This window comes from Puma concolor, chromosome E1 (genome assembly GCF_028749965.1).
Source record: "Puma concolor isolate L17-30 chromosome E1, mPumCon1.1.hap2, whole genome shotgun sequence".
NCBI lineage: Eukaryota > Metazoa > Chordata > Mammalia > Carnivora > Felidae > Puma > Puma concolor.
Window position 1 is genome coordinate 4,995,594 of NC_141680.1, and position 25,105 is coordinate 5,020,698.

At 42.3% G+C, this 25,105-nt stretch overlaps 1 protein-coding gene and 1 long non-coding RNA gene across 3 annotated transcripts in view; one reads left to right on the top strand and one right to left on the bottom strand.

The window, feature by feature from the left end:
* LOC147574036 (uncharacterized) overlaps positions 1-25,105 on the top strand; it is an 80,009-nt gene that overhangs the window by 53,723 nt on the left and 1,181 nt on the right. The window lies entirely within an intron of this gene.
* Positions 1,699-23,903, bottom strand: LOC112856948 (myosin-4). Its single transcript, XM_086686030.1, has 38 exons — positions 23,682-23,903; positions 23,453-23,596; positions 22,958-23,114; positions 22,187-22,214; positions 21,983-22,097; positions 21,472-21,564; positions 21,254-21,317; positions 21,013-21,111; positions 20,783-20,886; positions 18,960-19,098; positions 18,201-18,319; positions 17,961-18,110; positions 17,674-17,844; positions 15,859-16,168; positions 14,954-15,024; positions 14,462-14,549; positions 14,237-14,354; positions 13,582-13,705; positions 13,354-13,490; positions 12,983-13,238; positions 12,046-12,288; positions 11,567-11,743; positions 11,217-11,362; positions 10,839-10,929; positions 10,364-10,753; positions 9,765-9,891; positions 9,193-9,311; positions 8,869-9,065; positions 7,461-7,644; positions 7,216-7,381; positions 6,990-7,114; positions 6,031-6,339; positions 5,016-5,219; positions 3,536-3,661; positions 3,278-3,448; positions 3,086-3,190; positions 2,886-2,981; positions 1,699-1,912 (listed from the first exon to the last, which is right to left on the bottom strand). Exons 1-38 carry the CDS (start codon positions 23,883-23,885, stop codon positions 1,760-1,762), a joined length of 5,820 nt encoding a protein of 1,939 aa, XP_086542156.1. The 5' UTR covers positions 23,886-23,903; the 3' UTR covers positions 1,699-1,759.

Here is a 25,105-nt window from a genome sequence, read left to right on the forward strand (position 1 = left end):
ATTTAAAGGAAAGACAAGGGTGTTATAAGCATTTCTGGATTTTCATGTGTGCTTTTGTTGTGAGAGATAAGGAAATTAGCCTGTAAATATCTAATCTGTGAGGAAGATGAGGAAGAATATTAACCAGAGTATCTGTGACTCTTAAATCCTTGCTGTTTTAATCAGAGACCCCAGGATAATTGACCCATATATAATGAAATCCACTCCCAATTCTCTACATGAGCAATTATTTAAATAGTTAGGAGACAGAATAATAAAGCAATTGCCCTGGGCTTTTGAGGTCAATAGGTTAACTCTACAGAGTTTAATTAAAATTTGCTAATAAATGTCTGCCTACCTTAGGCAGGTTATTTCATTAGTCTTCATCATGGCCTAAGTCAAATATTCCTTATTAATTATTTTTCACCCCTCTTAAATCCTCTTCTTATGAAGCAAGCAGTCTTTTCATTACTAATTAGGATTCCCACACTGGGGAAGGAGATTCCTTGAAGCAGCCGCCTCATTAGAAAGGGATATCCACCACTGTAAATGAATAAATTGGGATTCTACTATCTTATTTTTTAGTATACGTGCTGCCGAAGTGAGCACTACTGTCTTATTTTTTAAAATAGCTACACAGTGAAGCCAAATTGCGAGCTTTAAAAAAGTATCAAAGAAAAGACCACTCTGGCAATGGCTATGGTATATTTCAGTCACATTCTTTTTGATATTAATAGGAAATTCCCTTTCTGATTCTTCCTTAAAATATGCATGGTACTGAGAAAAATCAGGCTCTTTGGGTTTGGTAAGCAGAATTGTATGTAGAAATTAGGTCAGTAGGAGGATTTATCTAAGAAGTTCTGTCCGTTTTCTTGGAGGGGTTCAGAGGAAGAGAAATCTCCCCTAAAAAGAAATAGAATCTGTAATCACAGAGTAGCTGGGAGTTTTGAATGCCATGAAACTGTGTTACTTCTTCACTGCTCTTCCGGCCCTTTCTTTAGACCAGTATTGGAGGCCTGCTTGCACTCTGCATTTTTGTTTACTTCCATCCCTGTCATCTCTAATCTGGACCATTTCAGCAGCCTCAACAGTCTCTCCAGGCTCTGGTCTTTCCTCTCCTACTCCGTCCTCACCAGAAATGTGTCAACTCTCCTCCTCATGAAACTTCTCCAGGTTGATGCATATCCTGATTCGTCAGCACCACACAAGTCAGGTCCCTTCATAGTCAGGCCTTGCTGAGTGAGGGCCTTGCTCATGGAGCCTATGCTTAAACCACTCTGAAATCTCAGGCTCGTTTTCTCTTCCTAGAATGACCAGCTCCATTTCTCTTTCACCCGATAACCATCTACTCATCTTTTAAGAGCTGTGTTAATTGTTGTTGTCCTACTGGCTTGATCTGCAAGGGGGGGACAATTGTGATATCCGTGGTGCCCATTTCTGTACAGACAGATACTTGGTAGTTAGTAAAATTGGGTGAATGGTTTTGAGGGTGCACTGAGCACCTTTGTATCCTTTCGGGGAACTGAATTTCATTTGCCTTCTATTCAAGTTGGTTCACTGATCACACTCATTTTTGTCATCATCTTTGATTGCCCAGTAAGCGCTTAACAAATGTAGAATAAATGAATTAGTTCTGATAGTTCTACAGAACTTGTGATTAACAGAGACATGTATTTTTAGATTGCAAAATTCTCTGCAGATTTTATTGCCTTAATGCTACAGTGACAAAGAACTTCACATTTTGCGCATTTCTTTGGTCACCTTTCAGCATAAGAGTGAATTACTCTTCACTTATGATTTTTGTGTGGACCTCCCGGCTCTTCACCCGCAGCTTGTTGACCTGGGACTCTGCAATGTCAGCGCGTTCCTCGGCCTCCTCCAGCTCGTGCTGGAGCTTGCGGAATTTGGAGAGGTTGACATTGGATTGTTCCTCCTGAGAAAAGAAATGCATTTGAGAGAACAAGAAAATTTGACATTTTCTGATTCTCATTGCCTTCTTTACTTCTAGAAGCAGCTACTGATGGATTTGCTTCATAAGTGAGAAAACAAAAGGTTCTATTGTTTGGTCATGTACTTATCTGGGAGTAGGGCATCCCATATGCTCTCCTCTGTGAATGAGTGGGCTTAACAAACCCCCCGCTTGGGCTTTTTCACTGGAAAGAGTGTCCTGGAAAACTTAAGATGCTATAATGTCATCAAGGAGATCAAAGTAGCGGGAATCTGATTTATGAGACAAACTTGAAAAAGTAGGCACAGTCGGGGCATCTGGGCAGCTCAGTCTGTTAAACATCTGACTCTTGATATCAGCTCAGGTCATGATCTCACAGTTGGTGGGATTGAGCCCTGTGTGCTTGGGATTCTCTCTCTCTCTGCCCCCTCTGCTACTTGTGCTCTCTTTCTCGTAATAAATAAATAAATTAAAAAAAAAAGTAGACACAGTGGTACTATTGGGTGCAGAGAATCTTAAGGGAAGTTTCTGAATTTAACAGGATGAGAAAGATAACAAGATGAGAAAGCAGCCAAATGAAAAGGAAATGTTCTGATAGATTTATTGTGAAGTTTGTTCAGCAGAGCTTAGATTTCACAGCCCTCATTTGCACAGACCCTGTGAGTGCTGGAGATTTCTGGGAGTGGCAGAGTGTTCTAGATAGGGAAGTAGGTTGTAACCAAGAAGCATTTCTATACTAACATGTCTGGAAAATTGCTTAAAGAGGTCTCAGAAGAAATGAACCTGAATCTAAGGCTCCAGTAATTAGTGGTAAATTTGTTTTCATTCCAAATACTCATTTTCAGACCTGATTTTATATTCTTTGCCTTAAAGAAATACTCTTAAATTCTATAAACTTCAGACTCCCCGAAACCTGGACCTGCTCTGGACTTTTCTGTCTCATTACGCAGATACTCACGGCCTCTTCAGCTTGTCTCTTGTAAGCTTTAACTTTGGTTTGTAATTTGTCCACCAAGTCCTGCAGCCTGAGAACATTCTTGCGGTCCTCCTCCGTCTGAAATGTATGAGGCAGCAAATAGTGTTGTTATTTGAGAACAACGCATTATTTTCACTTTCTTGAAAGCAAGTGGGCCTGAGAAATATGGAAAGGCAGGTCACCTGGTAAGTGAGTTCCTTTACTCTTCTCTCATGTTTGCGGAGACCCTTGACAGCCTCCACATTGCGCTTCTGTTCAGTTTCTACCTCATTTTCAAGCTCCCTCACCTGGAAGAGAAAAAAAGGTGTTTAGCAATTTGGCTGTAACTGGCTGCACGAACAGGTCAGGAACTGAATGAACTGATAGACACCCACCCTGGCCTCCAGTTTCTGGATCTGCTTCTTCCCGCCCTTCAGGGCCAGCTGCTCAGCCTCGTCCAGACGGTGCTGAAGGTCCTTCACCGTCTGCTCCAGGTTCTTCTTCATCCGCTCCAGGTGGGCGCTGGTGTCCTGCTCCTTCTTCAGCTCCTCGGCCATCATGGCCGCCTGTTAGCAGTGAAACAAAACCGGTTGAGAGCTGGGCTGGCGCATCAGGATTCAAGTTTGAGCACCACCGTGTTGCCCTCTGCTCACATCAGTGATGGCCTTCTTGGCCTTCTCTTCTGCGTTGCGGGCTTCCTGGACAATGTCTTCCATCTCTCCCTGGATCTGGGAGATGTCTGTCTCCAGCTTCTTCTTGGTGTTGATCAGGCTGGTGTTCTGTTTCAAATTAATAAGAAAAAGGAGGGGGGGAAGCACATTTAATTATATTCTGTTTATACTATCATTTTTATTAGTGTATACAGGCAAAAATTAGTGATCCAAGAAAATTTCAGCATAAAAATCAAATGAAAAGTTGACTCTAAGTTATGCCTTCTCTTCTTATTCACCCATACTTCTGTTAATGAATATTTTCTTAAATTCTAAGGTAAAATTTGATTTTTGATGTCAAAGATGTTCAACAATTAACAGTGGCTGCCTGTAAGCATGAAGCACAACTGCGAGCCAGGAAAAAAAATGTAAAGTGCTGTGGCTCATGGAAAATGGATTATTGATTTTTAGTTGTTTATTCACATGTGGTTGGCTTCATATTTAAAGTACATAAATAGCATCATTATTGGTACAAAAATGAACAAAGGATCTGTTATGTTTTGGAAAACTTGATGGTATTTAAACATATTTAATCAACTCAAGGATACTAAGCATGAGTATGAAAAACACTGCATTTTAATTTGAATTTAAAATTATTTGTCCTACGTGATTTTAACGTTTCCATGATGGCTATTTCCTTATATTGCAGTTTTTAAAAAGTATGTAGTAATATATGTTTATTACAAAAAAGAACATATAAATTAGCAAAATAAGAGGTAAAGAATAATTGTTATACTCTCCCTACCCAAAGATAAGCATTGATAATACTTTTGTTTATCCTATATATTTTCTACAAAAATGATCATGCTTTATATATTATGTTTAAGTTGCTGTTTTCACTTAGTATATTGTGAACATCTTTCCATGGCAGTAGATGCATACTGTAATGGCTCCTTATTAGCCATCATGAGGCTCTACCACCATTTATTTAGCATATCCATTATAAACAACAAATGCTGACTGGCAGTAATGATGGCCTCTGTGAATTTGAACTTAAGAGCTTCTTTTTACATTTCATGTAGTTAGCTTTTATGTGTGTCCGGGACACACAAAATTACTTGGTGGCTTATTCTTTCTCCTCTATTTTATTTGCTTATCTATTTGCAGCTTAGAGTTGCAAAAGACAAGATGGCCACTAATGTCATATGTATGGTTATTAGCAGATGGCCTTTTGTGCTTTCCTTACGAAAGTTTCTAGAACCCTAAATTTTTTCTAATCAGCATGATTATGGCAGCCTACAAATACACCTGTGAGCTGGCTAGGCCCGCCCCCCCTTCCCAGTATGTCTTAGTAATGTGCATTCTCCAGAACTTCACGAAGGACCCTGGCCAGGGTTACTCCTTACTTAAAAACAAGCTTATCCCCTCAGATTGTCTTCAACTTCAGGAAGTGCCTTTGCTCAGCCATAGTCCTGAACCTTACCTGGGTGTGCAGGAGTTGCACACGCTCACTGGCATCCAGGAGCTCCTGCTCGGCCACCCTCCTGCTCCTCTCCGTCTGCTCCAGGGATGCCCGCAGCTCCTCGATCTCAGCCTGCAGCAGGTTGGCCCTGCGCTCCACCATGGCCAGCTGCTCCTTCAGGTCCTCCTGGCCTCTGACGGCATCATCCAGATGTAGCTGAGTGTCCTGCACAGAAAGAGGCAAAGACTCTTACCCGCGTTCCAATGAAAGTGAATACAAATTTCGGGTCATCAACACACCTTGTTCTTAATAACTTAGAGTATGGTTAGAGAGAAAAAATGAGAAAGTCCCTTTAATGACATTCTCTGTAGCCTAGGGTAGCAGATCTACTCAAAAGAACACGATGTTATATTAGATTGTGAATCATAAAAAAATACCATGGCCAAAGATACAAAATTTTGGATCAAGAAAGCATCTTCAGAGATGAGCTAGTCTAATGATGTTGTTTTACGTAAATTAAATAAGTGTAGATATATGTATTTTAAAAATATGTGTATATACTTATATACATTATACAAATGAGGTTCCTATAAAGTGATTTGTGCAGCGTCTTCAGCTGACAAAGTGAACTTTTCTTTGACTTTTCCAGAAGCAAGCTATTTTTCAGGTGTGTATGTTTCAGCAGTGTAAATTTTCAACTGATTACCATATTATTATTATTTTTTTTTTAATTTTTTTTTTTTTCAACATTTATTTATCTTTGGGACAGAGAGAGACAGAGCATGAATGGGGGAGGGGCAGAGAGAGAGGGAGACACAGAATCGGAAACAGGCTCCAGGCTCTGAGCCATCAGCCCAGAGCCCGACGCGGGGCTCGAACTCACGGACCGCGAGATCGTGACCTGGCTGAAGTCGGACGCTTAACCGACTGCGCCACCCAGGCGCCCCATGATTACCATATTATTTAGGTTTACGGCATATAAATGGCACAGTTACACCTTGACTGCATGACGCCATGTGTGTTTATCCCAGTGTACCTTCAGTATTCCTTGTGTGTTTCTAAGATTCTTTATTGCTTCTGCAGCCTGGCGGTTGGCGTGGTTCAGCTGGATTTCCATTTCATTGAGGTCTCCCTCCATCTTCTTCTTGATCCGCAGGGCATCGTTCCTGCTCCTGATCTCAGCATCCAGGGTGCTCTGCATTGACTCCACCACTCTGAGATGGTTCCTCTTTAGCTGATCGATTTCTTCATCTTTCTCAGCAATTTTCCGATCAATCTCAGATTTCACCTGGTTTAACTCTAGCTGGATGCGAAGGATTTTGCCTTCTTCGTGCTCAAGAGATCCCTTTTTAAAAAGCAACATTTAGGTTACTCTTGGTTCTCAACCCCCTCAGGATCTTCCCAGGTATAATCTGCAACTGGCCCTTGGGAGGGCAGGGAGAGACCAAAGAAAGAGGCAGGCCACTCCAGCCTGGTAGTGGCTATTTAATAATAGCAAAGTGACTTGGGTAAGAGGCTTGTCTTGAACTGCAGGAAGCCGAATGAATCGTGCCTCTGCCCACAAAATTTTAAAAGTTTACAAAGAGGCCATCAGTGGATTTAGTCACGTGTACTGTCTAGGTGTTCTCAACACCACACCACTGTCTCAAGGCTGTTTGTGGAGCAGCCCCTGGGAGCAGGAAAGGCAAGCGGAACCCACATTCCAAGGACAGGGGAGGTCAGTGGGTGTCATGTCTTTTTGACGCTGTTTCCCAATTGATACCTGAAGAGCTTGTTGTTGTTTGTTCTGCACATTATGATGATTTCTTGAAGGCGTTAAAAAATGCACAAACTTTCATACATCTTAATTTAGCCTGTTCTGCATTCCCAAGGAAATTCAGTATTTCTCACTGAATTAAGGAGTTATCCCCTGCAGCTTTACCACATGACAGATCTCAGTTGCTGTTAATTTTTCCATTTATTTATAAGGCATAAGTGAGCAAACAAAACATGTACCTCTGCTTCTTCCAGGGCAGCCTGTAGTTCACTCTTCTCTTGATCTATTTGTTTCTTTACTTTCTCCAATTCGTGGATATGCTTTCCCCCCTCCGCAATCTGCTCCGTCAGGTCAGAAATCTCCTCTGTAGGTTCATAGTAAAACACCAAATTCAGTTGAGAAAAATGAAAACTTGAAAAGATGCCTTCCTGCCATTTTGGAAGGAGAAGGATTACAAAGACTCACGCTGCAAGTTCTTGTTCTCTCGCCTCAGGGTTTCCAGGTTATCCAGGGATTCCTCGTAGGCATTCTTGACCTTGAACAGCTCAGTGCTGAGAGAGCGGGACTCCTTCTGGGAGGCCTCAAGTTCAGCCTGAGTCTCCTCATACTTCTGTTTCCACTCTGCCAGGACCTGGAAGTACATCAGAACTAAGCCTCTGTAATCAAGAGTCAGGCCACTTTCCCCCAAGAAGCTGGTCATTGTGGGCCACCTTGTCGAAGTTCCTCTGCTTCTTGTCCAGGGCCGCACAGGCCGCATTTGTTCTCTCCAGGTCGATCATGAGGTCCTCTACTTCGTTCTGGAGCCGCTGCTTTGTCTTTTCCAGAGAGGCACATTTGGAATTCACGGCCTCCACCTGTTCCTCCGCATCCTGCAGCCGCTGGGCCAGCTTCTTCCTGAAACGTTGGTCAGTGTGGGTGACCAAGAGCAGAGTTGAAGCCACCACAGTGAACTTAATAAAGCTGCTGACTAGGAAAGCATGTTTTCCCCAAGAATTTTTTGCTCCTGTGTCCACAAATTGTTAAGGTTTCCTAAAATGTCTTCTCAGTACCCATTTTGTCTCTTTAATTCTCCCTAGTGAAGTCTACTCTTTATCTCTGGGGTTACCAAACATACTCCTGAGCCAGGCCTTTTTGTGTGCATGGTGATGATAATGTGTGTGTGCGTGTGGGAGAGATGAAGAATGAGTAAGCGCTTCAGCTGAGTGAGCAAGGTGAGGGTGTGAGAGGGTGACGAAGTGACAGCCGTGAACAGGAGGCATGTCTTCAGAGATGCTAGTGCTGAATAGCATCGTAAAACATGTGTTAACATGGTCCTCTTTATGAATGAAACTGGGGCCCAAAGTGACATGTCTGAGGGCATATGATTAATGACTAATGTCCTGGGTCTGAAGCCCCAGACAATAAATATTATTCTATAATCACATTTTCCCCAAATACCTTCCTTAACCAGCCCCCTTAACTCACAACCTCCCCCAGCCCATGCTCTTATCTGGAGTGCTCCCTCAGGAAATGCTTGCCAAACCCCTTCATTCTGCTTAATTCTAACAACTACCAAGCTATATCCAATATAGAGAAGTTTCCTTCACTGGGAACATAATGATTATTGCCTTTCCATGTGTAACTCCCATGAGTTTTATTCCATTAAAACTGTACATAATTAATGAATAAGTTTATTGATACTGGTTGTTAAATAATGACAGAATATGATAGTCTCATTCTGAACTTCTAAATACTCCAGGTAGGGATAAACTGATTATTGGTAATTATAATATTCATAATAATGTATCAGACAGCCTCAGTGCCTCCATTTTTTCTTATATTGAAGGAAGTTCTACTCAATTCGTAAAGGATATGCTGATAATTTTTGGTTCATTTTGTTAGAAAGAAATTTAAGATATTTTTGTAGTAAACGAGATTGTGGGGAAGGCTGTGGTCTTGGCCCTTTCTTTAGTGGACATGTACCAGTTTATAAAGAGAAAATGATGGTTTCCACCACTCTGTAATCAGATAGGATGGTAATTTTCACCTATCTTCATGTCTGGAATATTGTTTCTTTCATTATTTTATCTTCACTGTTTTTAAACTTCTCTTTCTGTCCCCATCATTAAGCCTCCATACTTGGCCTCCTCCAGCTCCTCTGTGCGCTGGATGGCGTCTGTCTCATATTTGGTCCTCCACTGGGCCACCTCGCTGTTGGCCTTGGACATTGACCTCTGCAGTTCAGCCTTGGCTTCCTGCTCCTCCTCATACTGTTCCCGCAGCAGGTCACAGTCATGGCGGGCTGATTGCAGGGCGTGGGCCAGTGCGTTCTTGGCCTGAACCAACCAGAAAATGTGCATTGTAAGTTTATGTTCTGATCATTGATATTCTCTAAGTGAAGCTCAGTTGTGTGTCATGCTGCAAAGTTCGAGGGATTGGAAATCTCAGCTGGAAAATTCTCACCTTAGACTCCTCTTCCAGCTGCCTCTTTAACTCCTCAATCTGTTGTGTAAATGCTTGTTTGCCTCGTGATAGCTGAGACACCAGAGCCTCTTTCTCATCCAGCTGTCGTGAAAATTCACCTGGGAAAGACAAAACATGAGAGCTTTAGTTCTGTTGTCTAGGTGCCGACTAGTTTACAGACTGCTGTAACATCAGAACTCTTATTCCATGATGAAAAGAATAACTCAAGAACTTTGATATGGTTGAGAAGGTGTTATTTCTTTCTTTTTTAAAAAATGTGAGCTTTCTTTGATATTTCAGGATGGAGATATACATATATATATGAATAGATTATTATTTTTTTTTTAGTAATGCCACGACAACAAATATCTCAGTCCAGGGCTTAATTTTCTTCCAGTTATAGCTTAGAACCATACTTTTTACCATCTCCCAGTAAAAACGAGAAGGAATGACAAATCAGTGATACTGGACACATGTGGCCTGAGAAGTGATGGGCATCCGGTGGGCGCTCACAAGTGGAGGCCCGCCTTCCATTCTTGGCCTCTGTGCGCACCGGCTGTGCACCTGCTGACCTGACTCTGTGTGTAGGCGCGCCTTCTGGGCCGACAGCTCATTGATGAGGCGCTGTTGCTCCTCTTCCTTCGTTTTCACTTCACTGAGCTGGTCCTCCAGTGTGTGGCACATTTTCTCGAGGTTTCCCTGTGGTGGGAAGTAGGCAACAGGAAAAGCAGACGCTTTTATTTGTGAGTCTGGATTTGGAGAGAACTACTTGTGGAAAGGAGCTGAGTTTTATGTACTTTTCTATCTACTCCAAAGCCCTGCATGGTGCCTTGGATGTAGAGGCACATAATTTGGGCTAAATGAATACACATATGATTATGAAAATTAGGTCATTTCCTTTTGGAAAATATGAACATCACTTAAATTCTGTATCCTGTAGAGTATGGTTTTTAGAGAAAAATTTTTTTCCTGTAATTACATTCTTTGGTGGTCATGGTGACAATATTTAAAGTGGTTTCTACAAATAAGATAGGAACACTGAAGTGATTCATTTCAATAGAGTGATGCCTAACAGGCGTAAAATGAGATAACATTGAAAGTTCATACAGTTAGATTGGATATAGTCATATATAAACTCTATAAAATGAAAAGGAGACAAGTTAATAAAAACCTTGGCCTTGGAGACGGTCTCCATGTTACTGGCCAGGTCGTCAATCTCCATCTTCAACTCGCTCTTCTCCTTCTCCAGCTTCTGCTTGACCCTCTGTAGGTTGTCTATCTGCTCCCCCAGCTCGGCCACGCTGTCCGCGTGCTTCTTCCTCAGGGTGGCCGCCGTGGCTTCGTGCTGCAGGGTGGCCTCCTCCAGGTCCCTGCGCATCTTCTGGAACTCGGCCTCCCGCTTCTTGTTCATCTCGATCTGGGCGGAAGTGGCCCCGCCGGCTTCTTCCAGCCGCTCGCTGATCTCCTCCAGTTCGCGGGAGAGGTCGGAGCGCTGCTTCTCTGCTTTGGCCCGGGAGGCCCGCTCTGCCTCGATTTCCTCCTCCAGCTCCTCGATGCGGGCCTGAGGGTGACACACCAACATTAATGGCAACTCGTGGCAGTTTTGATTCCTGTGATACGCGGACGAGGTGGAGGTTGTGACTCACCTGTAACTCCTTGATCTTCTTCTGCAGCTGCATGGCGAGGGCCTGCTCGTCTTCAATCTTGCTTTGCAGATTGCTCATTTCAAACTCTTTCCTGTCAGAGGAGCAACAAATAAGCTCTGTCAGTTCTCTTACCAGTCCTCTCTGCCACATATGGTGGAATATCTTTATGCTGCTGTGTTGAGGACATGAGTAGTACACGTTTTACAAGTCAATACTGTACCATTTTCATTTAATAAAAAGTCAAAGATGCCATTATTTGTTTTTTTATGTGTACTCCAAAGTAATATTTTGGAGATCTTTAAAACATATATTTGGCCTGAATTGACAGATGAATTGACAGACAACAAGCAGATTACAATTTGACTATATCATGCTCACTTTTTAAGTTTTTCATCGAGTTGCTGTTTGTCATTTTCGACGTCCATTGTGGACTCCTGGGCCAGTTTTAGGTCTCCCTCCAGTTTCCTCTTGGCTCTTTCTAAGTCCATGCGGAGTTTCTTTTCTTGTTCCAGAGACCCTTCAAGCTAAATTTATAGTGTATTTTATTTATTTCAGTCCTGAGGCACTGAACCATATGTTACTGGCCACCAAAGATGCACAGGAGAATTTTAAAAGATGCACCAAATAGCATGGGAATTTTAATGATTGTTTTCAAACCCGCAGAGAAAGGCATATGTCACAACTGTTTGTTTTATCTTAAGAGGAAATACTGTGTTTTTCACACTTACATCATCCACTTGCTGCTCGAGCTTGGTTTTAGCTTTGGTCAGCGTGTTGACCTTGTCCTCTTCTGCCTGTAGGTCATCCAGGGTCTGCTGGTGGGCCTCCTGGAGGGCCTTCTTCTCCTTGGTCAGTTTAGTGATGGTTTCGTCCAGGCCTGCCATCTCTTCTGTGAGGTTTTTCACCTTAGATTTGAACAGATTATAGAATGTTAATGACATCCCGTCATCTTGACAAAAAACATGGTAATAGCTTAGGACAGTGTCAGCCTAAGATGGAAAATGGAGACGAGAAGCTAACCCAGGCCTCCATAGCTGAAAAATATGGGAGGTAAGGGTCAAGGTAATTAGTTAGAAATGGTGAAGACGACATATATATGATGGTACTTTTCTTTCATATTCATTGATTTTAAGATTAAACTTTTAGTTAAAGTATTTCCGTAACAAGCTAGCACTTTTAAACACTCTAAAATGGATCATGATTGTACCTTGTTCTCTGTGGCATGTTTCTCCTTTTCAACCTTGGCCAGGGTCAGCTCAAGGTCATCGATGTCTTTCTTGAGCTCTGAACACTCGTCCTCCAGTTTCCTCTTTTTGGCCGTCAGCTCGGCATTGATCTCCTCCTCATCCTCAGCTCTCTCAGTCAGCTCTTTGATCTTGGCCTCCAGCTGGATTTTGGTTTTAATCAGCTGGTCGCATCTTTCCTCTGCGTCAGCCAAGCCATCTGCTTCCTAATGGGGGAAATTAAACACTTCCATTTGTATAAGCTATATCTGCAAAGACACAATAATTTATTAAAAGGTGGATACTTTAGTGACTCAACCAGTTTGGTCAATACATATGCCAACTTTTAAAAGTCCAGTAGACAAAATGTTAGTAATTTTAATCCACTGATTAAGTATAGTAACAGTTTTCCTCCAGATATCCATGTGTGGAAGACCAAATCGGGAAAACTAGCCCTTTGGCCAAATCTGCACTTGTGCTGCTTTGGAAGGGTCAGTTATTAATTCTTGGACTCGGTTTTCTCAGGTTTGAGGGGTTCATTAATTTAACCTTTTCCTCACCCTGGTAAGAACGGCATAACTTCTATTTTATGCACAATGTATTCCCTAAGGAAACAACAGTCTCATCTAAGAAAAGGTTCTATAAAGGAAGGAAAACATCTTTGGATAGCTTTATGACTTTGCTCTCTGATTTCCATACTACGTATGGATGTACATATGAACATATGCAGCATAATTTGTGACTTCATGTCTATTGCTTCTTCAGGTCTGAGTCTTAGTATTTTTGAAAGATGAACAATGACAACACATATTTTAGTGGAAACCATTGATTTATAAACCTTAAACTAAAAATGTTTCATATCTACTTATACAGTGTTTGGAGGATAAGAAGTGGCTGAGCTGTGCAGGGACTAATGCTCACAGATTGAACTTGAAGCTGTAAGTCATTTTTCTCTTGCATCAGAGCTACCATCTTCTCCTCAAGTTCTTTCCTTTTTGCCTCTGACTTCGCCAGCTCTTCCTTGGTCTTCTCAAATTCTTCCTTCATGTTGGCCATCTCCTTCTCGGTCTCGGCGCTCTTGAGGAGGGGCTTGATCTTGAAATACAGCTTCATCCAGGGCCAGTGCTTGACGTTCATGAAGGCACGGACGTTGTACTGGATGCAGAAGATGGACTCTCTGTAGGAAGAACAAATATGGAAATGAAGAAGAATGTGGGCAGTGACTGGCACTCAACAGAAGTAATGACTGCATCGGATTCAACTATGAAAATGTGGAGAACGAGGTCCCTCACCTCCTCTCCATCATCTTCTTGAATTCTACTCTCATCAGGTACCCTCTGCACACAGCCTGGGTGCGTGTGATGAGTTGGGCCAGCTTTTCATCTCGCATCTCCTCTAGAGTTCCCAACAGGCCAGCTTTAAAGAAAACCTGGCCAAAGAACAAGTGAGATATGTCATTTCCACTCAAGAGAAAGTCCCAAGGTGATGAAATTATGATAGAGATTTAGGTAGATTGGTACCTTGGTATGACCGAATTTGTACTGGGTGTGGTCGATGTCAATAGACCCCAGAAGTTTCTCAGAAGCCTTCTTACTATCAATGAACTGACCCTCTGGGATAGCACTTGCATTTAGAACCTTGTATCTATCAGAATTTAAAGAATATGAAAGTTTGTTTTTCTTACCAAAACTCATAGTAACTATCATTAAAAAAATGATAGACTGAGTTTTGAGGAAAAAATTCCATTAAAATAATCAAGCAGTGCTTTAGATAAACCTTGGGAAAATATGTTTAAAAACAGTATAATATAAACCAAGGCTTCATTCTTTCTGATAATTGTATTTCAGTTTTCTTTTAAAAAAAATGCTTATTTATTTCTTTTGAGAGAGAAAGAGAGAGAGAGCGAGCATGAGTAGGGGAGCGGCAGAGAGAGATGGGGAGAGAGAATCCCAAGCAGGCTCTGCACTGTCAGCATGGACCCTGACACAGGGGTTGATCCCACAAACTATGAGATCACGACCTGAGCCAAAACCAAGAGTCAGATGCATAACCGACTGAGCCACCCAGGCACCCCAGAATTTCGGTTTTCAGGGAAAAGTTAAAAGATGTTTGAATTGCATGGCAATAATGATCTGGACTAGCACATTGAAAGGGAGAAAAAAATGAGACACAAACCTCTGTTTGAAGTCTGCATAAAGGATTCTGCTGGGGAATCCCTTCCTGCAGATGCGGATGCCTTCCAGCACTCCGTTACACCTCAGCTGGTGCAGGACAAGTTCATGCTCCATGGCCCCTTACAAACAAACAAATAAACAAACAAGCAAACAAACGTGTTGTCTGTATGTCTATAGAATAGTGAAGTCACACTGGAGTCTTACTTGGATGTCAGAAGAGTCTTACCGGGAGTTTTGGTTTCATTGGGGATGATGCAGCGTACAAAGTGGGGGTGAGTGCTCCTCAGGTTGGTCATCAGCTTGTTCAAATTCTCCTGAGAACCATAGGGAAAGTTTTAAAATTGTTTTTTGTTGCATTTACGTGAGACTCCCTATCAAGGATCTGTAGTTAATGGGCTCCATTTCATGAATAAAGTCAATGTAACTGACTACAGTAGTTGCTTCCAGAGAGGGTTTGATTTCATGTGAAATTTGTTCAACGCTAGATCTTTTAGATTTGGAGCTTTGAGGGGAGAGGTTTCATATATTGTAAGGTTTGAACTCACACTGCAGGTTTTATTTTTGTTCAATTTTTCCTAACACATTTTTCATTTTCCTTTGTACAACATTACCTTTTTTCTGTTTCACTATAGATTTCTTTTAAAAAAGTTTTTTTAAGTTACGATAATTTAATTGTCACAGAAGTAGGTTTTTTTTGGCATTCAAGAATATACTGTACCCTAAAAAGCGCTGACACTGTCTGGAAAGAAGAACCCTTCTTTTTGCCACCTTTTTTTCCACCGCCACTTTCTGAAAAATAATATAAAAGAATTAAAACTATTTAATTTGTACTATCCATAGGTATAAGGACTCCCAAGATTCCCTCTGGAATTTAAATGTGCACTCATTCACTTGTATCATCCCTCATCTTCCCTCTGTATCTTTCCTCCTTCAGCTCTGGATTAGGGAAATAGATGCATGGGCTCACATTATAGGTATTCAGGAAAACAACAACAGCAACAATAAAAGAACTGTGGATGAAAAGGGTAGATGTGGGGAAGAGGTAGGACCCCTCTCCTCCAAATCAGCAGAGGGGGAGTGCCAGAAGACAGAGGAGTAATGCCGCCTTAGTGCACACATCCCCCAGAGAAGAGGCAAAGTTGCATGCATGGTGCCAGGGAGGTGAGCCTCTGCTAACCTGCAGGCAAGTCCTGCTTCCTGTTTGCTTGTGTTTCTCTACCTCTGCTTGCACATCTGGTCTTAGGGGACTTAGGAGAACACAACTTGCATTCCTTAAGCACTAGTGCCTTGACAAAGGATTTCTTCATCTCCAGCTTAGCTGGATCCTTTAAGGAACTGATACTATCAAAATAATTGAAATAAGCCGTATGATCTTGAGCACGTCACTTAACCTTTGAGTCTCTGTTTCCTCATGGGTGAAATGAGGCCATGGACAAAATGATCCATAGTGTCAGTTTTAGCTCTGAAAGCCTATGATCGTAAGACTCACTAAATATACTTCCTATCATTAAGTCCATATTGGCCAGTATTTTCATGATAGGTTTTGAGATAACTATATCAGTCTCTGATAAAAAGTATATTTCTGTTTTGTGACTCTAGGAACATATTAGTGATATTAACAACCTGCTTCAGCACTTTGTCCCCCAGCAAAGAGGAGAGCCAGAGTCTTCATTGCGGACTTCTGGTACAGCCCAACCACGGTCTCGTTCAGCGGGTCCTTGTTCTTGTCCAGCCAGCCGGCAATGTTGTAGTCCACGGTGCCGGCGTAGTGCACCAGCGAGAAGTGGGCCTCGGCCTTGCCTTTGGCAGGCTTGGGCTTCTGGAAGTTGTTGGACTTGCCCAGGTGCTGTTCGTACAGCTTGTTCTTGAAGGAGGTGTCCGTGGCCTTGGGGAACATGCACTCCTCCTCCAGGATGGAGAAGATGCCCATAGGCTGAGAGTAGGAAAAAAGGGATGATAATATGAGTCCCTCAGAAAAGTGTGCTCTAATAGTTTATGTACTTGGTGGAAACCTGAACATGTTCCAGAATAAGAGTTCGGGTGATAAGAAATTCAATAGGCATGGTTCTACTTTGCTGCCTCTCCTCTGCTACTGAAATGTGAAACAGTCCTGTATCAAGGACATATGGGAAATATATTTGCTAGAAAGACTCAATTAAAAAAAAAAAGCCCATCTGTGCCATTTGGCAAACTTTATGTTCAGAGTATAAAATTAAATTCCAAAACTACCATTTCAAAGCTGAATTCTTTATCCCATATATGTATCTATCTAAATACTTTCTTCCCTACTGACAGTGTAATTTTCTTCACCTCAACTCTAGACATGACAAAAGTATGAAGAGAAGAGAAATTACAGCTAATGATTAAAAATGGTCCGTTCCCAGGAGAAAAGTGCATCTCATGTTGTATCATTAGAACTCTCTGTACTCTGTGCTATGTTCCCCACTCTGTGGAGTTGAGTGATGATAATTAGGTTTTGCTTTGTAAGCAGATCGACTCCTTTCAGTGGCAAGTTTGATATGAACGACTGATAGAAAATTCACTGTTGTTGATGTTCAGTCACAAATTGTCTCCCCAAACCTATTTTGATGTTCCATGAACTGAGTACCACACAGTTTTTGTGAATAGCAGAGATACTGTATCACCAAATTAGTTATTTTCCTCCAGTTGGGTAGACCCAGGCTGATATTACCCCCTCCTCTTTCATATTTTGATGAATTTTGACATGAGTGTGTGAAGTTGTCATAGATGGCGGTTGTACTTACTTTTCCCCTTTCGTCTGCTCAGGCTACTGTTCACATGTAACCATGTACTGTGTGGGCCTCCCTAGGCATGTGGTGAGTGCCCAGTGCACGTTCGAAAGTGCTTAATGATTGTTTGTTGGGTTTTAGTATACACACAACCGATAGAATCATTGCCCCAACTCTTTGATAAAGGGGAATTTAGGGCTCCCCTTCCAGGTAAGGCTGTTTATTCAGCAGTCCACATGGTCTTACTGACTGCAACAACTGAAAAGCTGCCCTCCCAGCCTATAAGACACCTTGACATATCCTGCCTTGATACCCGTGAAGGATGATTCATGCATGGCACACCATCATGGGACAGCCAGGATCAATGATCGTACTCACAGGACTAGCTGTGATTTCATTCCTGTCACCCAAGAGATCACATAGGAACAAAAGTGAGGGAGAAGGAAGTGAAAAGAGGGAGAAATGTGAATCCTTGTGTCTGTGGATGTGTATGTATTGCAATCATTTTTCTATGAAAAACTACTCCTTAATATGTTGCTTGTGATGCACCATGCACCTGGTCACTGTGCCCAGGAATGTCATAAAACACCGCTGCTGGTTCTTTGAGAATTGGGATTGCAGTTCATTCAGCATGAGGAGGTGGACAGTTTGTTTTTCACATACCGAAGGCTTGAAAAGTCATACGAACCTTCTCGATGAGCTCGATGCAGGCAGCCAGGTCCATCCCAAAGTCGATGAACTCCCACTCGATGCCCTCCTTCTTGTACTCCTCCTGCTCCAGCACGAACATGTGGTGGTTGAAGAACTGTTGCAGCTTCTCGTTGGTGAAGTTGATGCACAGCTGCTCCAGGCTGTTGAACTAGGGCGTTGCAAACACCAAAGAGCTCAAGTGAGTTTGGGAAACCCAGGGGGAAGTCGGCAGAGCAGACACGAAGCGGAGGGGCCTTAACAGGGCCGCTTATTCCAACAACTCACATCAAAGATCTCAAAGCCGGCGATGTCCAGGACCCCGATGAAGTACTGTCTGGGCTGCTTGGTGTCCAGCTGCTGGTTGATGCGGGTGACCATCCACAGGAACATCTTCTCGTAGACGGCCTTGGCCAGGGCGCCCACTGCGTTGTATACCTTCGTGGACAGAGTAATGATTGTTGGCGTTACTAAAGACGTGTTGAGAAGGCTGGGGATGTGTGTGATTCATTGAGGCCGTTCACTTACCTGCTGCACAGTCTGGCCTTTGGTGACGTACTCGTTGCCGACCTTGACCCTGGGGTAGCAGAGGGCTTTGAGCAGGTCAGCAGAGTTCAGACTCTGGAGGTAGGCTGCCTTGTCAGCAACTGCATGAACCAGGTGAGGATGGTAAAAACAAAACAAAACAAAACAAAACAAAAACCACAGTGTGCACAGCTTAAGGTGTGAAGGACAATGACAAAGAGAAAAAGTTCTGCTCAAAGAGTAATATGTGCAAATGTGGCAAAACCATTTGTTCATATTGCTTCAAAAGCATTGCCAACTTTCACACTAATTTTAGTCGTTTTTTTTGAGATGATAATTTGGAGCTTGGGAAATTGATGCTCTGTGTGATATTTAAAACATAGCTAAAGTAGACCACAGATGAAAATAATTTGTGAAATTCTAACCTAGAGGAGTAGTGACGGGAAAATTCTGATCAGTTTTTTTTTTTTTTTTCCTCCAGTGCATGTGGGCACACAAATTATTGACTGGGATGAAAAATGCTTTAATCAGATCGTAAATACTAGCGTACAGTAAGCAGTGAAAAATGGAATGGGCAGAAATCACGTCTCCACAAATCTCAGTTGTGTAAAACATGCAGTGTGTGTCATTTCTGTTCCCTTCTAGTTTTCCCCACTGTCGGATAAGTCAAGAAAGTGAACCCAGGGCCCTTGCCCTTGAGGAACTGATGGTGTCAGCTGTAATCTCAATTGAATGACGTGAGCAAGCAGGGAGTGTAGGTACCTTCGGTGCCGTCAGGCTCGGCCTGCTCCTCACGCTGCTTCTGCTTGAACTTCATGTTCCCATAATGCATCACGGCACCCGTGAGCTTGTAGATGGCAGCCTTTTCGTCAGTGCTGAAACCCAGAATGTCCACAGCACTCTGTGGAAAGAGTTGGATTTGACTCAGCTCGCAATGATCACCATGGCAGATGCCCTCAATACACAGGGGCCTGCCTCCCCACCTTCTCACCCTGTCTCGCCCTTGCATTTGACTAGCACTTTGCTGTCTAAAGGCACTCCTGTTCTTTAGCACTTAGTTCCACAAAGCAGCACCAAGAGGTATGCATCAGTTCCCCATGGAGTCAGGTGAACAGGGAAGATCTTACGCGACTTGTCCACACTCACCTAGCCTGGACTCAGAGCCTTGGCTTTGGATGCCAAGGCCAACGCACTTCCCGTTTCTCCACATGACCCCAGCCTTGCCCTGTATGTTTCTTATCTTATGCGTTCCCTTTGCCTCACAAGTCTGTTTGCTCCTTTTCCTCCTGTGTTGTCCCAGCCAAATATGTAATCCTAGCCTGCCTTCCTGGACAGGGCAGGTGAAGTTGGGAAGAGGGTATGAGGAGGACAGCACGTGCCCTGTGTTTTTCCCCATGTTCTTCTATGATATCAGGTCCCGTGAGATGCCTGGCAGGGAACTTCACCTGGTTGTTCCTCATGCAGGGAAGAGACATTTCTGAACAGAACTGCTTTCATTGAAGTATTGTTGTATCTTTTTTTCTCTATCAGATTTTGATCACCTTCTTAGTTGCCCATGTTAGGCTTTGAAAAAGCAGAGAGAGCTTGGTTATGTAACACTCGTGTCTCCTAAGACTCTCCAGATAATTTACTTCCAGCTCACTGACCCGACCTACTCAAAATGCCTCCATGTTAATATTACAGAAGTCTTGGGGCAAGACTACTAAGTTTTTTTTTTTTTTTAACCTCTCAACTCCTAACACTTTTGGACATAGGAATAATAATGGGTTAAAGCTTGTGAAAGCTGTTATTTATCAGATAAAGGCACACAAATAGTTCATAGAGTTTTTGAAAGTAATATTTTAAGAGAAAAAGTATTCTTGTAAGCAACTCTCAATCTTGTCTTGGGAATATTGGGGTGTTCCCACTGGTCTTAAAGTTGAGAATAATTGAAGGTTGACTATTCAGAAATTCAAAAGAAAACTTGAAATATCTATAAGTATATGTATAAAGAAAATAAAAGAGCAATGATCCTTAAAAAAAGAAGAGAAGGGAGAGAGAATCTATAGTTCCCAAAACTAAACGTTCATGGAGTCCCAAAACGAATTTTTGAGGTAGAGAATCCATTTCTTCAAATGCTACATGGGGTGGAGTTGGGGGGGAGAAGGGAATACCATTGGCCCACAGAGTTACATTTGAAACAAAGTTCGTATTTACGTCCAGTTACAGAAGAACTGTGGAAGTATCATGTTCTGTTAAAAATCTTTTAGCTCCTTTTCCCAGACTCTTGGCTGTAGGGTGTGACATAGGAGAAATGTCACTATTGGAGTACAAAAATGGACCCCAATGACCAATGAGAAAAAAAGGAAAAAGGAGCTAACCAGCTGAGAAATGCCTAATGCTCGATGTTTATTCCAGACTTTTAAAGTTTTCTGATACATGGTAGAGGTCATTGACACATCCTATAACTTTGTTCCAAGGGTAAGGAAGCCTGAAAGGTAATATTGCCCCTAATGTCTTTCTGCTAATGCTGTTCACTCTATAGAGGAGAGTGTCGTATACTGCAAGATGAATTTGCTTTTTCCTGTTTTGTACCTATTACTTACATCTGTAGCCATCAACTCTTCCTGATCATCAATGCTGGGCACTGTGATTTCACCTTGACTGACAAAGGCAAAGTCGTATGGGTTCGTGGTGATCAGGAGCATTTCTGTGCACGTGGAAAAGAACAAGTATAGCCAGAATTACTTTGGTCATGAGAAACTTTTTAGAGGGACTATTAGGAAGAAGGGCTTTTATTCTTCCTCGGTGGAAATAAATCACAGATACTTCTTACCAATAAGTTCTGGTTTCTTGTTGGACATGATTTGATAAAATATGTGGTAGCTTCTTTCAGCCTTTAGCTGGAAAGTAACTCGGGACTTCTCTAGCAGATCTAGAAAGGCAGATCGAGCACGTTTAAAAGAAAAGGCACAATGGAAAATTAAGCATTTGAAAAGTTCACCTAACACAAATAAGATTTTCAATATATTCCCTGGAAGAAAAAGATTTTTAATCCCTAATATTTATTAACTTACATGTTTCAATATCTGCAGAAGCCAGTTTGCCTGTTGCACCAAAATGGATCCTGATGAATTTTCCCTTAAAAAGGCAAAGGAAGACTTTTTGTACACATTCAAAGGCAGACAAATGTTTTCTTTAGCTACGGACCGAACAGACGGTAAAGATGTCGACACCACACGTGCAGAAGTGTCAGTGCTGACGTTCACGTGAAAAGGAAGAGCAAGAGACTCACAAAGCGAGAGGAGTTGTCGTTCCTCACGGTCTTGGCGTTGCCAAAGGCCTCCAGTAGGGGGTTGGCGCTGATGATTTGATCTTCAAGCGTTCCCTGAAGAGAAATGAGGAAGATGGACAAAAAGACCCCGGACAAGATGAGTTGCAGTCTGCTGAGGTAGCCTCCCATTGACTTCCTCTCCTGTCCCCTTCTCCCTTCGCAGACCTCTGTAACTTTGGGGAGGCTTTCTGCAGCAAGTAGAAGGAAGACAAAGTGGGGGAGGGAGGTACTCCAGTGACATGGCCTTGATTTCTGTATTCCACAATGCCTGGGTTTTCCTTCTCATAAATGGTTGTGAGAACTACTACCTGGCGCACCCAGCAACAATCAATCATCTCATTCTTACAGCCCACCCAAGAGTTATTTTCCGCATTTGAGCGTCACCTACATTGGTGGCCGTGGCTCTAAAGGACTTGGTCAGATTTTTCAGAGCCTCTGATGTCTTGCATCCTGGGAAGAGTATCATACCCACCTGCATTTTGCCAGGAGTAGGTTCTTCTTTTTTCTTCTCTCCAGTGATTGCGATGGTTGCAAAGTACTGGATGACACGCTTGGTGTTCACGGTCTTGCCCGCCCCGGATTCGCCGCTGCCAAGTCCACACGGAGGGACAAGTCAGAGTCTAACCACTACCTCGACCGAAATCCAACAGAAAGAAAGGCACTGAAATCTACATACGTAATCAGGATCGACTGGTTCTCACGATCTGTGAAAGAGAAACCAGAGATAATGCTGAAAAATACACTTAGCACATAGATTAACACAGTGCTTGCAAACTCAAAATTGCCTTTTAAAACCCCCCACTCACACACACAAAAATAACTATATGGATTGGTGCTTTGCTTTTTTCACAAGATTCTTTTTAAAATAAGTAGCAAAAAGATGTGTTAATTAGTGTGTTGCACTCCTGTGACCTTTAGTGTGACATGGAACGTGTGATGCATTATTTCAACAAAATGTCTGTGAGAGTCATGTATCAATATCCAATGAGTACTGGCTCCATTATCCATTTAGCCACTTGGTCCATAGTGCAAAATCTCATCATGCTATTAATGTCCCATCCAAAGTTTTGTGTCGTGATTGTGGCGACCTGTCACTATGAGCTTTCAAAGCTCACTCTCTAGGAGAGAGGACACATTAGCTGTGATTAAAATGCATAGATGGTACCTACATTTGGTTAATTTTGAGCTGAAATTAGCATTAATTAGTATGGATTTTACCATGGAAATATAAGCAAAATTCTCCATGTTTTTGGAACTGGTCCATTTTATTCTAAGTATATTTCCCAATTTTATTATTATAGTATACTACTTGCCATATTAGCATACTATCATTATTATTATGTTTGTGCTGAACATTTTATTCTCAAAGTACTGCCTCTGTGTCTTTTGTGTTATCAGTATATACTTACTTTATAAATGACTCCGTAAATTGTAATTATGGACTCACCCGTCAGCATGAACTGATAGGCGTTGTCGGAGATGGAGAAGATGTGGGGCGGGGCCTCCTGGCGCTTCTTGCCTCGGTAGGCGGTCACCACCTCGGGGTTGTACACCGGCAGCCACTTGTAGGGGTTGACGGTGACACAGAAGAGGCCCGAGTAGGTCTGGGAAATGACAAGCTTGCTCAGTCAGCAATCACCTTGGAAATACTGCTCGATGTGCAAAGGGAGAGGGACCAGAGCACCAGGATGGTTCTCCTAAGGCTGCCTCCCACCCACACACACCCTACACAAGATGCTTCAGTTTGCCAATGAATTCAGCATTAAGTAGATGGCTTTTCCCATGCACATTTTCAAATACATTAGAATTCACAACAGTAACCAGATGATTAGTCTTAAGATAATATAATAACCAAATCAAAAAAAAAAGTCTTTAATAGGGTTTAGCTAACATAGTTCATGAAGTTAGTGGAAAGTGAAAAGAAAAAGAAGGGGGTGCTCACGTAGATCATCCAGGCTGCGTAACGCTCTTTGAGGTTGTACAGCACGGCGGGCTCGTGCAGGTGGGTCATCATGGCCATGTCCTCGATCTTGTCGTATTTGGGAGGGTTCATGGAGAAGATTTGATCTTCCTTAACTGTGACAGTCTGTTAAGAGAAGGAGCTAGTGCTTATCAGCTGAGGAACAGAAAAGCATCAGTTACGTTTGCCCACCTCCCTTTGTGTTACTTACAGCCCCAGCATCAGTCTTCACCGTCACCTTCCCCCCTTCTCTGCTCTGGACTGTGCTTTTCACGTAGGATTCCTTAGCATCCACCACAAAGACAGAATTCTTGGCATCGAAGGGCCTATTCTGGGCTTCAATGCGCTCCTTTTCAGACTTTCGGAGGTACGGAGCTGCCTCCCCAAAAACGGCCATCTCAGCGTCGGAACTCATGGCTGGGGGTTATTGGCGGCAACACAGCACAGGTGTACCTAGAGGGCAGAGAGAGCCTGACGGTGAGGCTGGGGGAGCGTGGACATTGTCCTCTTGGTTTCACGTTCCGGTGCCTCATTGGCCTCGCCCGTTTCCTCACTGCCACCTGTCGGGATCACTCTCGTGTCCTGTACAAAGGTGCTGAGGGATCGGATCACAGGTTGGAAAGCCTTATGTTGGCAGCTTCATGTTTGTGACATTTGAGGCCTCCATTGCATCCTCTGTGTTGTAAGGCTTTGCAGAGAAATGTGGAAGAATTCATATTTCAGTCAGCAATGTTTGTGATGCCCCAAGTGTGTTCAGAATATTTTCTTTTTCTGCTTGCTTACCTTTGTTTCCTTTTTCCATTCCCCCTTCCCACTTTTTTTTTTGACATTGCAATGATACAAAACCATGGAAAATAACTCTTTTCAATGGCTTTACAATCTGAACCTAATGTAAAAACTCACATATTTTGTCCAATTTTTCTCCTGGCCCAAATTTTTAAAATCAGATACATGCATTGGATGTCATATTTTTAAAATTAGATTGATTAAAAGGTAAATCTGTTCATTCAGGACACGGTCCAAAATTAAAATAGTTAATAAGCACAAATAAACTCCCAGTTTAGGAGTGCATTATTTAGGTATCAGGTAAATAAAGGGAAAAGTAAATGCAATGAAAGTTGAAAGTCCAACAAATGATTTTTCCCTAAGCCAAAATTAAGTCTCCTTGATCACTTCTTAAATTATGTGAAAGCAGTGTTATTAAAACAAAAGATAACTTTAGAAAACCGTTTTAATTAAAAAAATTTTTCATAGCGTTTGTGTATTTTTAGTCTATATTCTCTTTGTTTTTAGCTGGATTTCAGCATACCAGTTATTTTTATCTGATTCTTATTTCAGATCTCTCTTTCTTCTTCCTTTAAAAACAAAACAAAACAAAATATGAAACAAAACCCCAAAACCAGTTCTTTGAATATCTCTTCTGAAGTGGATAGCCAGTATAAAGTTTCAAGCCAAAATGAACTTAAAATTTTTTTCCCACTGACAAATTAATTACAAGAAAATAAATCCTCTTGCCTTGATGGCAAGGACGAGACAAGCGACTAGTGACAGAAGGTGACTTCTGTGGAGAGGAGGAGGGGCTGGTTTCTGGAAAACAGTGTCTTGGTTGTCAACGACAGTGAGAACAGCAGCCTT